The 15,482-nt window shown below is 40.2% G+C and overlaps 1 protein-coding gene across 2 annotated transcripts; it reads left to right on the forward strand.

Annotated features, from left to right (window-relative positions):
* The first annotated feature begins 4,536 nt into the window (after positions 1-4,536).
* On the forward strand, positions 4,537-14,582 carry LOC139201451 (uncharacterized). 2 transcript variants are annotated; one of them, XM_070830775.1, is made up of 12 exons: positions 4,537-4,972; positions 6,239-6,334; positions 6,516-6,605; positions 6,755-7,328; positions 8,065-8,131; positions 11,891-12,034; positions 12,128-12,187; positions 12,284-12,391; positions 13,385-13,494; positions 13,782-13,834; positions 14,039-14,138; positions 14,242-14,582. In XM_070830775.1, the coding sequence occupies exons 1-12, from the start codon at positions 4,622-4,624 to the stop codon at positions 14,436-14,438; spliced, it is 1,950 nt and encodes a 649-aa protein (XP_070686876.1). In that variant the 5' UTR covers positions 4,537-4,621; the 3' UTR covers positions 14,439-14,582. The 2 variants fall into 2 exon arrangements, with proteins under 2 accessions (XP_070686876.1, XP_070686884.1); XM_070830783.1 differs by having other exon boundaries at positions 14,248-14,582.
* Positions 14,583-15,482: the final 900 nt, after the last annotated feature.

Below are 15,482 nucleotides of genomic sequence, written 5' to 3' on the forward strand. Positions count from 1 at the left end.
AGAAACCGAAGCCGGTGCGTCGGTCAGAAGAAGGTCTGAGAGCCAGAAAGGAGAGCGACCGTCTGCGGGTCAAAACCAGGATAAACATTTCTCACAGCTTCACCAGGTGGAGAAAGTTTAAGGAAGAGAAAAACCTGCGAACTGACGGGGACGTCGCTGACTATCTGTTGAACTTGTGAGTATTTGGTGATACACCACGTCAGGCCACGTTTCTGTCCGATAACAGCAGCATCTGGACTGAAATTTAAAGAATAAATGAATATTGTCAGAAAAGCTCATGAGGCATGGCTATCTGAAACACAGTAAAGACCAGTTTAAAGAGAAAAAGCCTTTAGAAATGTGGGGAAGTGCATCATCTGTTGTCACTCAAGTTATGATAAGATGCATTATACATGTAAATACATATTAAACGCTATACTGTTAATTCAAAGCAGGAGTAAAAGAAAATAGATAAAGTATTAAACAGAAGCCTCCTGCCTGAGATGACAGCCCAGTTTATCTACAGGTGTGTTCAGAGCCAGCAGCGTGCTGATCGTAGTCGCACATGACAGATCTGCTGTAGCGGTGCCCGCATGTGGTACAGCTGCTCTACACGTTAGCAGCCTGTATAAAACCAGCTCATAGTAATAGTTAATGTGTAGAATCAGCAGCATTACGCACCTAAACACGTCATTTTTGTTTAGCTATATGTCCCTCATGACCACTGTAAACACTACGGTGACCTGCAGCGCGGTCCCTCCGCTGTGGAGGGACTACTTTTCCTCCGCGCTGGCGAGAAACCAGATGAGAGGACTGCAGTAAAGTTGGGCTCAAATTGGCTGTCGCTGTTGCACGGGGGAGGCTGCCCGATAATATGAGTTGATTATGAAAATATGAACGTCTTTGTGGATTTGCAGTTCTTGTTTTAACGTGCATTTTAGTTGGTTTAATAATTAAAGTAGGGTAAAGAGCAGCCGTTCACGCCTGCGAGTCAGTGAATGTAGATTTGATTCTCCCGCGATGTATTAAAATATCTACGTGTTTAACAGTAATCTATAGAGCAGATAATGGACAATTACTAAAGAATATTATCCCAGAGGTGTGTACTGGTGATTATCATATAATCTACCCTTCAAAGTTGAATAGATAGATAGATAGATAGATAGATAGATGAATTGTTCTTGTCTTTTGGTAAGTGACTGATGTTGAATGAAGACACTTAAATGTTTGAGTGCTTTATAAACCTGGCCTGCAGCTCAGTATGGTGTGGGCGTTCAGGGTGCCCTCAGCATATTCATTTTAAACAATTGCATCAAGTGTAAAATGAGACAGACCTTGAATGAAACTATTATGGCCAAAAAAGGTGCAAACCTGAAACTGCACATAACTACATGATAAGGATGTGGATGAGTTTGTACACCTGCTATTGTTTGCAGTGACCTGGGCTCGGGCCCGTACCTGAACAAAGGGGGTTTCTGCCGTGAGGTGGGTTTGTCTTACTCTGCTAAGACCAAAACTCAACAACCGACATGTTACAAGTTGTTAAACACAAGCAAAGTTATTCAACCACAAATGAGCTTTCAAGCTTGATAATACATGTTTCAGTTAGGCTGTTTTAAGATGAACTGTAATCCTAACTATAATCTTAATTTCCACATGTGTCTTGGTGGGTCTTGTTCCTCAGCTCAGTGGGTGCGACAGTCTGCAGCTGAGCCGTACTTTAACATTTGGCTGCACTTTCTCGGCTGTTCTTGTGCGACTAGCTTGCTATCGTTAGCCTTGTGGAAGACTCGGGTCGTGCACAATGGGTGCACTTGCAGCATGCGCACAGGTAGGCAGGTATGAAGGTTGATATGCAGGTTGGCCGTCCAGTCACTTCATGCGGTCTGAATGAAATGACTGGACGAGTTTATTACACTCCTGTGAAAGTCACAGACTCCAGATTTTTTTTCCTTTTTTTTTTTGTAAAACTATTACATTTCTTGATTGCTGTGGGGCTGTTTTGAGAATTTCAACCAATGTAACAAGAAGTGCTTGTGAACCTTCTGAGAAACAAATGGGGTGTTGGTACGTCACCAGTGGTTGTCCCCCGCTATCTTATCCAGATGTTTTGTTGAATGAGGCCTGTTACACCTACAGGAGTTTCAGTGAGCTCCGTCCCAGAACCACCAACACATTTGGCCCCTTTCAGACCTCCACACATGCACACTTACTGCACAGCAGCACATGTGCTTAGACAGCGGCCTGCAGCCAAAAATATGATGATCAGTGTTTCTACTCATTTGTTCAGAAGTCAAAAGGACATCAGCACACAATAGACTGAATATAAAAAGTACAAATTAAGTGGGTAAAGATGACACAGCTTTATCCTTAGCTTCAGTACTTTATATGTGTCAAAATGTTTCTGTGTGTGAACACAGTGTGAAGGTTTGAGTTGTTGGCAGCCTGCCATAGGTTGATCTGGTGTTAATAATTTGGCACAAGTTGGATAGAGATCAGATGGTGTATTAAATAGTGTATTATGCAAACTGTTACCAACATGCGTGGCTGCAACTTGAATCACTGAATGTGGCAATATGGTCATAATTAATGAAGTTTAAATGTGTCCAGTCATTTCACATACATCACTCATTCGTACAAATGACAAACATATTCAACCTCTGCATGAACGTTTTCTCTCACACTGAAACAAGGATCCACGAGAAGCGCCTCTGCTCTGTATTATTAATTCCAGACTGCCACCTGTTGGACAAACTCAGATCACACAGACTTCATCAGATGTTCTTCACCAATGAAAATACTCAGATAAGCAGATGGAAAAAAAAGTTTCAACATAGTTTTATTGTCTTTTTCCGATGTTTCACAGAAAATGAGCAAATGAGCAAACATGACTCGTAACACAAAGTAAATTTACTGTAAACAGATGTGTCACAGCTATGAGGTAGTTTCAGAAACATTTTAACATTTCTTTATACGGTATATGTGTTAGAAAACATGAGGCATTTTTGAGCCCTCTTACAAACATAAATGCCCTTTGGCCTGTACACATATCACTATTATCCAATCTGTGTGGAATATGGAAGGAGGGACATGACGGTGCCTGTCAGAGGAGATGCATTCATTCACTGGAAAATCATTTTGAATTTAAATTTTTATTAAACACTTTTTTTTTTTTTTTTCAAAGGTGGGTGTGACAGGGGTGAAAACAACACGTATTTCAATGAAGGTAGAGACCTCTCGGTTTATCATAATAGAATCCAACACCACAACAAAACGTAGCCGACAACCATTACAGCCATTTTGGAGGAAGGATTCACTGCAGAACTTTTGTATTAGACTGCATTGGTTTTACCAAGGTGTACCTATTAAACTAGATATGTTTAGTTGAACCTCAAAACCTGGCAGAAAATCATTGCTAGTACATTCTGCTATGGTGTGCAAATGTAGCCACACTCTGCGGTGGAAATAATGACTTTTTTCTATGCATTGTCACATGTGCCTGTGCAAGTTTGTGTGAAAACAGAAAGCTCACCGGCATAAAATGAATGGTCCAAGTTAAAGCAGCACACGCGGAGATATCCAGACATTTCCTATATTGCAACAAAAACCTCTCTGTCTTGGACCCCTGCCTGGTAAAAGCCAACCTCTTTCAAACTCCATGGCCCCAGTTAGTAACAAAGGCATTCTGTCAAAAAATTGAAGCCTCAAAGCCTGAGATTAGATAACCCTGTTGACATCACTCCTCAGAGCCACAGAAGACATTACACAACTGTTTTCACAGGCTCAGAAGTGCTCCCCATGACGTAAATTGACCTTTATGTGTAAAGTCAGTGGAGTATCCCTTCACAAATTTTCTTCATCTGCTCCAAAGAGTGCCAGTTTAGAGGCCCACAATAGGACACTTGTAAAACAAACGCCAGGATAGATTAAGGTTAAACTGTTCCATCTCTGGGACTTCAACGCTGTCAGCACTTGTAACGAACACGAATAATAGAGATTTGCCAGCTGGTGACAACAAAACACTGGCTGAAAGGTGAGGAGGAAGATGACTCAGTTAAGAGCAGTGATATATATAAAAAAAAAAAATAGAAGTCACTGGAAGAAAAAATGCTACTATGAAATAAAAAAATACTTAATCCATCAAGTATTATTTATCTATTCAATATTGACTATTTTTGAGTTCCATGCGTGACTGTTTAAAGTGTGAGTAACATTGTTTGAAATGTCGCAGTCATACAAATTGTTTTAATAAACTTCCATTAACATTTGTACCTATTTTTGACCTAAGGAAAAAGTAATTTGACAAGACACTCAGCCACATCTGGTGGCCTTTATGAGTGGATGGAGGTCAGCTGTCATGGAGACGGTCCAGATGTTATCCTGTGACAAATGGGAGGGAAAACCTACGATTTTATGCTTCAGTTGAGTAAACAAATAACACAAGCCAAAATCCCTGACTACGTTTCCCAGAATGCAAAGCAACTACGTCTTCGCACTGCTGTGTTTACGCTCAGCGGTCACATTCTCCAATTGCCGGAGCAGACTTGTCCGCTGTACTACAGACCACTCAGAAATGGTGGCGGTGGTCAGTGAGTGATTCCTCGTTGCTTCTCCTCTCCGGTCAGTGTTTGTCTGTGAGAAGATGCCGGGGATGTGCTCTGTTCCGGGCTGTAAGGGCTACAAGAAGGCGAGGTCCCGGGGGGTCGTCTTCCACTCTCTGCCCACCAGAGACCCGGGGCGGTGCAAGAGGTGGTTAAAGGCCATACAGAACCCCAAATTTGACGAAAACACTCCAGTAAGTAAATACGGCAACATACGGGTCTGTAGTCAGCATTTTAAACCGGGAGATTACGAACCGGACATACAGGCAGAACTTATGAAAACAACGCCCCGAAAAATCCTCAAGTCCCACGTAATTCCATCTGTTTTCTCTTGGAGACAACAAGAGGACCTCAGCACCGCTCTGCCAGCAGCTGACAGCATCGGGACAGAGGTAAATCATCTCTTTTACCTGTCAAACGTGTGGTTTTATAAACGACTGTGGCTACAAATCACGTCTTGCGTTGTAATGTCGCCCCTGGAAAGAGAGCGGAATGATTTCCTTCAACCAGGCCGCCCCTGTTGTGGAAATGTCATGTTGAGATTGGAGCGATATGATTAGAGAAAACTGGGGAAAGTAACGTGTTCCCTGTGTTACTTATGAAGGGGAGATACTACAACAACCAGAAAGCATTGCGCACGACGCACTTCCGCTGGAGGCGGCGTTTGTATGAAAGTAAAGCGGCAAATGTATTTCCGGTCGATAGTTTAGCCAAATCAGCGTTTCTCTCATGTTTGTAACATCCCCAGCATGCAGGGCAGTGGGGCCCAGGGTTGAGACACACTGGGTTATTTGGTTCAGCAGAGACCAGATGTGTACAAAGGCTTTAGATATTTTAAGAAGTGCTTGTTTCAGTATCATGTAAATGTGCTGGTGTGTGTTGCTGCTGGATTCTGTCCCTGGGAGCTCTAAATAATACAACACATCAGGGTGGGCAGTGTTACTGTCTGATTTATTTGTGACACTGTAAACCCCCATCTCTCAGCTGGGTTCTGTCTGAGGTTACTTTCTTTTAAAGGGGAGTTTTTCTTTGTCATTGGCACTGATTGCCTGCTCGTGTGAGGGTTCTTCAATCTGTAGTGTTGAATTTTCTCTCAGCTACAGACGGGTCTAGACCTGGTCTCTGTGACGACTGTTCATGTTTGTTATGAATTGGCACTATGTGGCTATGACCTAAGTAGTCTGTATATTACTCCTACGCTGTGATTCGCTTAAGGTCACAAAGTGTTTACTAAGAAAACATGACAGGAAAAGTTAGTCCCAGTTTGTGCCTCCCATGAAGAGTCATTTAAAACGTATAGCAAAGCACAACTTGAAGAATGGGTTAAAATGGGTTTGTTTTATTTTAGGAGCCTTTACAAGATTCTTCAAATGTCTTCACAACATGGATAAGCATTGTGAAATGACCTGGGTTTTTCAGTGCCACCAGGGATTAATTTTTGTGGGAGAGCAATTACCACTGTGACTTGAATGTTACGCCAATATATGACCAGCACATACTCTTGGATTGGGAAAAGTGTTTTGTTTACTTGCTACGATGAGCCGTCAATTCAAGAATTAAAGTTTGCGTAAGCAGCATGCACCATTTTGTGTTCCAAAGTGAAACCAAGGTGAGAAATAACTGACAACTGTTTTGTTTGTTTGCCTGTTTTTAATCAGGAGAAGACTCCAAGCACAGCTGCTCAAGCTTCTACCTCAGTAGGTTCAGGTTTCAGCGTGCACAGCGTGTTGCAGTGGGCCTCTGCGTTAAGCTCAGTAAGTCTGACGTAAAGCTCGATTCCTAATATTTGATGTTTTGTTTTAATGCTGCTAATTTGTGTTCAGGAAAGATTTGTGTGTGTGTGTGTATATCTATATATAGTAGTAAATGAGACTGCTACACTTGTGTTACTTTGAATGTAGTATTAGTTGCTAATAATCACTGCTTTAACCCAAGGGTCCAAGTACATCATCACTGGCTGCTTCTTTGGCTGTCCAAGGTACTGGTGTGGATACTACATCACCATCTCCCTCCCTGCCAATCCCTGTAAGTATAACACATGACACTGGAATCCCTTTTTCTGTATAAATGAATATAACATACAGTCAGAAGTAATGTGTTGGTAGTGTGAACTCTGTTCATATGAGTTGCACACACAGTAACTTTTAACTAATTTGACATCTCTTTTATCCTAGGTTGCCCCAGGAGCTGCAAGCACCTCACCGCAGTCTGCACCACCAGCTGAACTCCGTGAAAGTTTTAATGCGGTGACTGTAGATCGCCTCCACCAAGAGACTGAGTCAAGCTCAACGGCAAAATCAAAATCAGATGAGAACTCGGAAAAAGCCTCGAGTCAGTCAAAGACTATTGTGAATGACAGCTGCTTGATGGAGCTGTTTAAGAAGTGTCAGACTTGTGGACAGCCCATAACCAAAAAGAAAGTGTCTCACTGTGGTGCACAAAAGAAGGTGAGGTGGAGCTGCCTTGGTGGACACAGTGGCATATGGATGTCGTCGCCGCATCTTTGGGAGGCGTTTCCTGAAATCCACCTTCTTACGACTCTTTCCGTTTTGTTTTCTGGAGGCACCTTTGCACATTTTAAAAAATGGGCCAAACATCTACACCTGAATTTCATCGGGCATAAAACCTTCTTTGAAATTCAGAAGGCATACCTCACTCCAGAGATGACACCGACGACCAGGACTGAGCAGGAAGGGGTCTTTGCCAAGGGGGTCCACCAACAGCCTGAAGACACTCTTCACATGTCAGGTGATGGTTGATGCGATTCGTCTGGTTTCAGCATCAACAAGTAAAAAGTCTCAAGCTTGTCTAATGGTTTTAATGCATAAAACAAAGGAAGAAATGTGCTTATACTGTATGTTGTTGACAGATTTAGAAAGGCACGTGTCCTGCGGTCAATAGTTGGCAGAACTCAACCGTTTGAGCAGCAGGTCGGTAGATTGAGCATGTTGAATTTGTGGGGCTGTCTGACTGGCTGTTTAACGTGGTGAATCTGCGATTTTGCCGTATTGCTGTGGGGTTTCCTCATTTTTCATATCAGCCTTTGCTTCTTTTCTTGAGCTAAACCTCTTGGTCCAACAACGCCAAAGCACAACAGAACCCTACAGTGCCAGTTGCAACTTTTTATCCAACATTTTCTTAATTACCTTTCCAGTATGTGATGGAACTGTTAAATCTGTCAAAGTATCACAGTCATGTGCTAATGGCAGGCTGGTTGGTTCTATTTTTCCATGATTACTTTTGGATAAGACCACATACATGCTGGTGGTCAGCTGCCGTCTCTGCTGCATGTTCAGGTGCAACTTGTAACATCTAACATGAAGCAATCCAAAATTTTCCTTTTCTCTCTGCTGGTGCTCAGTGAGTAGTTTGGTGTGTCAGGGCCCTGTAGATCACTCTGTAGGTGAGAGTAGGTCACTTCAGTAAACACCTGAAAGTACTGAGTGATTGAGTGACTGAATATTTTCTTGTTCTTACTTTGAAGATCATCTGAAGAAAATTAAGGCGAGGTCGAGGAGAAGAGAGAAGGGAGCTCTGTCGCCCTGGTCAAGGTGAGGCAGCATGTACAAACTGTACATAATACTATACTTTGCTGACTTGGTGCAACTAATCACACTAATATGTTCAACTACAACATTAGTTAAAGGTGCTCTGTGTGTACCGCTATTGTCTGTGATTTGAGTTTGACTTTAATTGCTCTTGTATAGTTTGTTTTATTCTACTCTTGTTTTCATTTTGTATGCATAGAATTATTTCATTATTTACTTTTCTGAGGATTCTGTATTTATCTGTACTTATTTCTTTGTCTTTGTGCTGCTGTAACACCTAAATGTCTCCTTTTGGGGATCAATAAAGGATCGTCTCATTTTACATATCATAAAGGGGAACTAATTTTGCACTACCAAGTCATCTATAGATCAGAGAAAACAACGGAAATCCAATTAAATTAGATTGTTGGCACAGTTTTGAAACAGCTCACTTTAAATCTGGAGTGCAGTACGTAGAAATGAATGACCATTGCGTTCAAGTCTTCGTCAAGCAAGTTCATACAATGCTGATTAAAGGCAGGCACTGCAACTTAAGAAGCTATATTGGTTGAAATTGTCATAACAGCCCGACAACAATAAAAAAAAAATCTGGTGTCTGTGGCTGCCACAGGCCTGTATCAAACTAAAGCTAGCAAGCTAGTCACACAAGAATGGCCGAGAAAGTGCAGCCAAGATTTAAATTACGGCTCAGCGACAGACTGAAGTGAGTTACCATAAAGACGCACACACCCACTGAGCAGAAGAACAAGAGAGCGTCGTTTAATGAGCTAACAGCACAACGCTCAGCCTCTCAGTCGAGTGAGCAGTTCCTATGAGCTAAAGGTAACGTTACATTTGTGACGACTGTTTTGCTGGTATTTATCAGGGCGGCCTGGATCCTTAAAAGTTAAAATCTTAAATAATTATTTATTGCATGCTGTCAGCCTGGTCCAAAATTCATTCCAAAAACAAAATGTATGAACATTTAAGGTTTGACAATTATTAACTATTAAAAGAGTTAACTTCAGATGTCTCTGTTATCCTGTTACAGTTCAGCTACAGTGAACAAATAGCTTATGCAACTCTGGCTGTAAGACAGTTGTAGTGTTTTAAATGTATTTTTTTCACATTAATAAACTTATTGCAGCACATTTTCAACCAATTATTGTCATTTTGCCTTACTTGTACTTTTGAATTGGCAGCATTTGCTTTTTTTTTCATTTGTGACTTTCACCTTTGAGAATCTCTTGAGTTTTTCTCGTACACTTGACTTTTAAATCTCAGAGAATATCAGTTTTTGTAGTGGAAATTCTGCAGGTGAATCTCCTCCATCTCTTGGGCATTTTGATTAAAAAATGAGAATGAAAATGAGAAATCAGAAATGAATAGTAATTATCAGATAATTAATAATTATATTAATTAATATGACTTACTGTGAGTCCACCTCATGGGTGCCACTTCTTTTGAAAAAAAGAAAAACAAAGAATGAAAAGCCAATTTAACTGATTTTGTCTCATTAAAATATACAAAACGATCAATTATGATCAACAATTAATAACTAGTTATCATATCAAAAGCTAGTAAAGTTAAAGGATTTTGAGGTCTCGGCAGAGAGGAGGTTGGCATCATTGACTCTTGTACAACATAAACAGAGACCAACAAGTATCTCTACTGTTACTGACCTGAGGATGTCGGGGGTCATGTGCCACATATTGACCAATGGTAGCTGAAGGCTGGGTCCAGTGGGTGCATTGCGCACGTAGGTGTGAAAACCTAAGGACTTTGCGAAACTGAGTTCACAAAAAAAGCCCTTTTGTTCATGAGACAAAGAAACACATTGTCCCCACCATTTTGAGGTGGTGGAGGCCCAACTCTACTTGGATTTCTACGAATGTATTTTCACATTTAATATTAAATTTTATTTGCACAATTGGCCTTAAATTGAATTAAACAGTGGCATTAAAAAGTCTTAAATTCAACTTGCTGATACATGTAGACATCTTGGTTTATATGATTGTGGCATTTAACAGTGTTTATTTGCTAGACTGAAAAACTAAGAGAGGCCATTGTACATTGCACAGAGTGAACAAGGGACCTGGTGGCGGTGTTCATGTGTTTTGGGGGGAGGATAGCCTATAGGGAGGGGGTGAGATATGTTCAGTTGGATACTTTTAAGATCAAACTATTCTTGCTAGTTTCTCCACCTTGCAGATTTTAAGCCAGGTATCACTGCCAGGTAAATCTCTCCATATACTGGAGTTCCTAAATGTGGTGTTGCTGAACTGGTGCACAAATTGTGATGCATTTTACAGCAATGATTAGTTTGCTAGAGCTGAAGGGGGAGAAGTGCATTTTTGTTTTGTTTTGAGCTCTTAATAAGTTTTTAGGACCAGCTGCTGTAACTAAAGATAAAAGCTGCGAGAAGTGAACCTAAAGGACCGACATTTGTGAGAAAAGCATGAGAAAGATACAGGTCTGATACAGAGTTATTACTTTCACAGGAAATTTTGATAACTGTAGCCACATTTAGCTAAGTGAGTCTGCTACCTTGCCGATTGAACATCAAACATGCCAGAATGAGATGAGGACAGAAAGGGGAACCTTTTGATCTATTTCAAAGATGAAAGCATGCTCCCTTTGTGCTCACCTTTACCTGAAACCCACTTGACGTGTCATAATTGCAAAAAAGTCTTTTCAAGCAAGAAAGAGGAAAAAGTGGATATCATTGTTATGAAAGACTGGGAGAGATGGTGTGGGGAAACAACTCTGGGCACTTGTTGACAGACTGTGCAAGGAGGAGAAGAAAACTACATGGATGTGATCATTGACAGGAAAATAGTTACTTCAGGCAGACACTTAAAGTATCACTAAACTATGTGGTCCCACCATAGCTTCCATTTTCTTAAAGGATGGACTAACAACAACGGGCTGGTCTGAGTGGAATATATTAGACTACTTAATAAGATGCCAAGCAGTCCACTTAATAAGGTTATGTCTTGGTACTCGAAATCTAATCTCTAATATTCCCTGAGGAATCGACATAATGGGCATATTCTATTTCAAGGCTTTCAAACAAGTACAAAGCTCTCAGACTGTTTGTTACTGACCAGAACTCAGTATTTTTATAGAGGCTCCGTTGTGATTGAAGATCCATTTAATGAAGCCATGTTGCTCCATTGTGGAGGCATGAGGTGGTTCAATAAGCTTGTAATTTGCCAAAGTTTAGTACTCCCACCTTTGGTTTCAAAATTTGGCATACTGGCTTTCATAATGAAATTATCATTTAAAATGTGACTGGTTGTAAACTCAAACTGAAGCACAACTAGCACGACTGCAGATAAGAGATATTTAAATCTATGTCAACACATCATCACTTCTTTAATTATCATCTTTACAGCTCCAGCTACATCTAAACACCCAAACAGCAAAAAATATTTTCCCCCTCATCCCCTCTCTCTGGTCAGGCTGATAATGTCAGTTTGATTCAGCATCTAATCTATGAAATAACCACACTGACACTATTTAAGTCACAGGCATTAAAAAACATCGGCTTGTAGAATCAGTTTCTACCGTAACTATGACCGAGCTAGTTGTCTGTAAACAATTAGATGTACTCGTAGTCTATGTTTTAATACCTGCTCTCACCACTGATGCATTCAGACGAAATCAACCACATAAACTTGAAACAAGTTCATCTGTAACTAAGGTGTTTGGTAAACCGAGGGTGAGTTTGCATGTTTCCGGATGAGGTTTTGTGTCTAATGACAAGGTTTCTTTTTGCAGTTATGAAAAGAGATCCTCGGTATCGCTGACCTCCACAGGAACATGCATGCAGGAGCCTACTGCGCTATCAAGCCACCGAGTTGATGTTGAGCATCAGAGTGAAACTACAGCTATGGTATCAGAGGTGGACTGGCTCCAGGACAGGTTATTATTGAGCTTTTGCAGCTTTCAGTAGGTTTATATGTCTGTGAGTATTCTTTCGACTCCAGTACCTGCAATGTAATTTTTCATTTTCAGTTTTGAGGAGATGGAGGTCACCATTGATGAGGAGGAATGCAACAGTGTGAAGAACAGACTGTAACTTTATGCTTTATTTAACAGGATATATCATATCTTAATTTTAGCTTCTTTGGCTCATTTGATTCTCATATCAAATTGTTTTTCATGTAATAGATCTGACTTGGACAGTGATTTGGAAAATGTTGGAGAAACCACTGAGCTGAGCGCTCCAGGAGGTGATGACTCTGATGAGGACGTCTATGTACCAATAATTCCTCAGAGGTACCTATTTGTATTTGATGAGGCTCAGAAAAAGTGGGGATCTTGGAAAAATTTTAAGTGACTCATGTGAACCCTGAATATATTGAACGGAGTATATTTAGACGTCTGTATATTGAAGGCTATAAAGGTTTTAGACCCAACCCACAATTTTGACATGCAGAAATTATTATTACTATGTATGTTTCATGTATTTTCTCCCATCTGTCAGTTATTTTTGCTCATAATGGACCGTAGAGGAGGCAAATGGAGCAGCGTCACACTGAAAACCTTCAGATACAGCTCTGTAGTAGAGGCGAGGATTAATTTGAGGTTGCACTGTCCAGAGCAGCCTTTCCAATCAGGCAGGTTTGAGCGAGGGTAATGCCCATTCAACCCTCTTGACATGTTCTACCTTACTAAAAGCAACGTGAAAAGGTGCCATGTTATTAGAGTTATCAAATAAAGAATGAATTATAGCATATTTATAGTCCGATTCTGAACAAGAATCATACTGGAAGTATTAATTTACTTTAAGTGTAATTGTTTACTATTTAACCATAAATCTAATTTTTAAACTGACCAAAAATAATATGAGTAGAACGTTTAAACTTTTAAAACCAATCTTCTCCGAGTGCCACAATAAAAGGATATTGATATTTTGAATGGGCAATAAAGAAACAAATGAAAATGGAGAAAAACAGAGGTTTGGCCTTTTTCATTATTATAAAGATAACATCAGAAGTGGAAACCAGTAATATTTATTTATTTATTCAGACTCTTAAGCCAAAGAGTGCACAGGGGAATCAGCTTTAGCCACTTAAGCACATTATTCTTGTGCTTGAAACCACAGACTCATAAATGATCTGCCGCGCCTCTTTTTCTTTCGCCCCCTACATTAAGTCTGTATATAATGTAAAAATGTAGAAGGATACATTGATATCGGGGGAACAATCAGTTGTTGGATTTTCTAAATTATATAAAGCAGGTGTGTCAGTCTGGTGATTTCTCTTACAGGTCCACGTCGTCTGAACTTCTACTGGAGTGTGAAGAAGAGGAGCTGGAGCCGTGGCAGCAGCCAACGTTACATGTTCACGTAAAAGAAGAGGATGATGTCGGAGAGTTGAGTATGTCGCACCAAATTCACGAAGAACATGTTGGTGTTGAGATTTTCAATCATCCGACCTCTGTACGTCTTTAAAATGCAAAGAAGAGTTGAGTCGATACCCGTCATTATGTACAGTAAAATAACCTACCACTATTGGTTGAATATTGATAGTTTATTACAATATTGATAATTGAGTCATATTAAAAAATACAAACAGTATTTCATAGATGGATTAAGATAGACTACTAGTGTGTTTGTCGATATATTCTCAAGTGCCTGATTTGGTCTTTTTGTATGTTCTTACAGGTAACGACAAAACAGATTTTAAACCTGATCCTTCACTTCTTCAGAGAAACACAGTGAGTACTTCACCACCTAAGCTGGAACTCTGCACCCTCTTTTCTTCAACCACTAATTAATGACTCTATTAGAATTAGTTCATGTGTAATAAATGACTCCAATAATGGGTGACCAAGCGCCATAAATACCTTGTCACGTAATGCAAATTCTACATGGTTACGAGTAACGTTTGTTGAAATATGGACTCTTTCTCCATCTCACAGGGCGTCATCGTAGCTTCTCCAGAGTTAACAAGTAATTCTGAGTTCATTGGCTCTCTGGCAGCACCGAGCCAGGCTGGAAGTTCATTTACATTAGTACCAGGTAAAAGTGAAGATGACTTTGTTAGTAATTATTAATTAATTATTTCTCATCTTTTCAATGATTGTGTAATGGACCTTGTGTTTTTGTCGCACTGCCATTCTAGTGACAGTGAAAACTGAGGATGACAATGATGTCCACACTTCAGAGGTGCATCAAATCAGCAACAGCTCCGTGTCCCCATCCAGTCCTGCAGTATGTACAACATCATCTATGCAGTTGCATTCAGATCACTGCAACTCACGGACCCTCTCTGTACCTTTTTCTCTGCCTTGCTTTACTGGCACATCAAACAAAGAATAAGTAATAAGCATTAGTGTAACAAGAGAACACACTCCCAACAGGTACAGCAGGTATAATGAGTTGTTATAATTACACGCAATTTGTCTGTCAGTTACATTCCTCTTCAAGGATATAGGTTTTATTGTAATATAATGTTCGGTAAAATAAATTCTTAAAGCAAAAAACACTTTCAAGTGCTTCATTGCTGTATTATTGCATGCTAGTGGTTCTCGTTTCTCCTGAATACATTAAGATTTTGTGGGTACTGTTGAAAAAGTCTCATGGTGAAGCAGCTCAGAAGTGTTAGTTTTGCTGCTGTCAGCAGATCATGGCTGTTATATATATTATAAAAGCACTAAATCAATGGTTCCCAAACTCTCATGCCCCCCTTTGCTCAGATTTATGGGTTTGTTTTGTGGTGGAAAAACATCTGTTAAGTGCAATGCAGATAGAGACCAAAGAAATGTAAAAGCACCATTTGGTTTACAGAGTGTGTATTGGCCAGATAGGGAACAAAGAGGGGTTAAAAAAAAAAAAAAAGCTATTTGGTCTACAGGTTGAACCCCCCCACAGTCCTACCACAATAAAGGGCAACACCAGGCCCAGTGCTGGGAGCTTCTCTCTAACAGACTGCATGACCACTCTGTTTTACTGTGTAGAATAAACCGCACTTTACACGTTTGGTGACTCTCCGTTCATTCAAAATTTACCATATTTTTCGGACTATAAGGCGCACTTAAAATCCTTTAATTTTCTCAAAAATCGACAGTGCGCCTTATAATCCGGTGCGCTTTATGTATTAATTCTGGTTGTGCTTACTGACCTCAAACTGATTTTATGTGGTACACGGCGCTCAAAAATCTGTCAAAATGTTTTATGTTTTCAAACTCCATGGTCCATAGTAGACTTTTTTCCTAGATGATCATTTCTCATTATTAGTGATGGTACTGGGTCGCACAACACTGATGTCTTCAACATAATTAATTCGGACGGGGAACTTTTAAATGATGAGGCTTTACGTAGAGTTTTACTTTTGTAAGGAAGTGTTGACTGAGTTTGTCTGTC

This window comes from Pempheris klunzingeri, chromosome 1 (assembly GCF_042242105.1).
Source record: "Pempheris klunzingeri isolate RE-2024b chromosome 1, fPemKlu1.hap1, whole genome shotgun sequence".
Lineage (NCBI taxonomy): Eukaryota > Metazoa > Chordata > Actinopteri > Acropomatiformes > Pempheridae > Pempheris > Pempheris klunzingeri.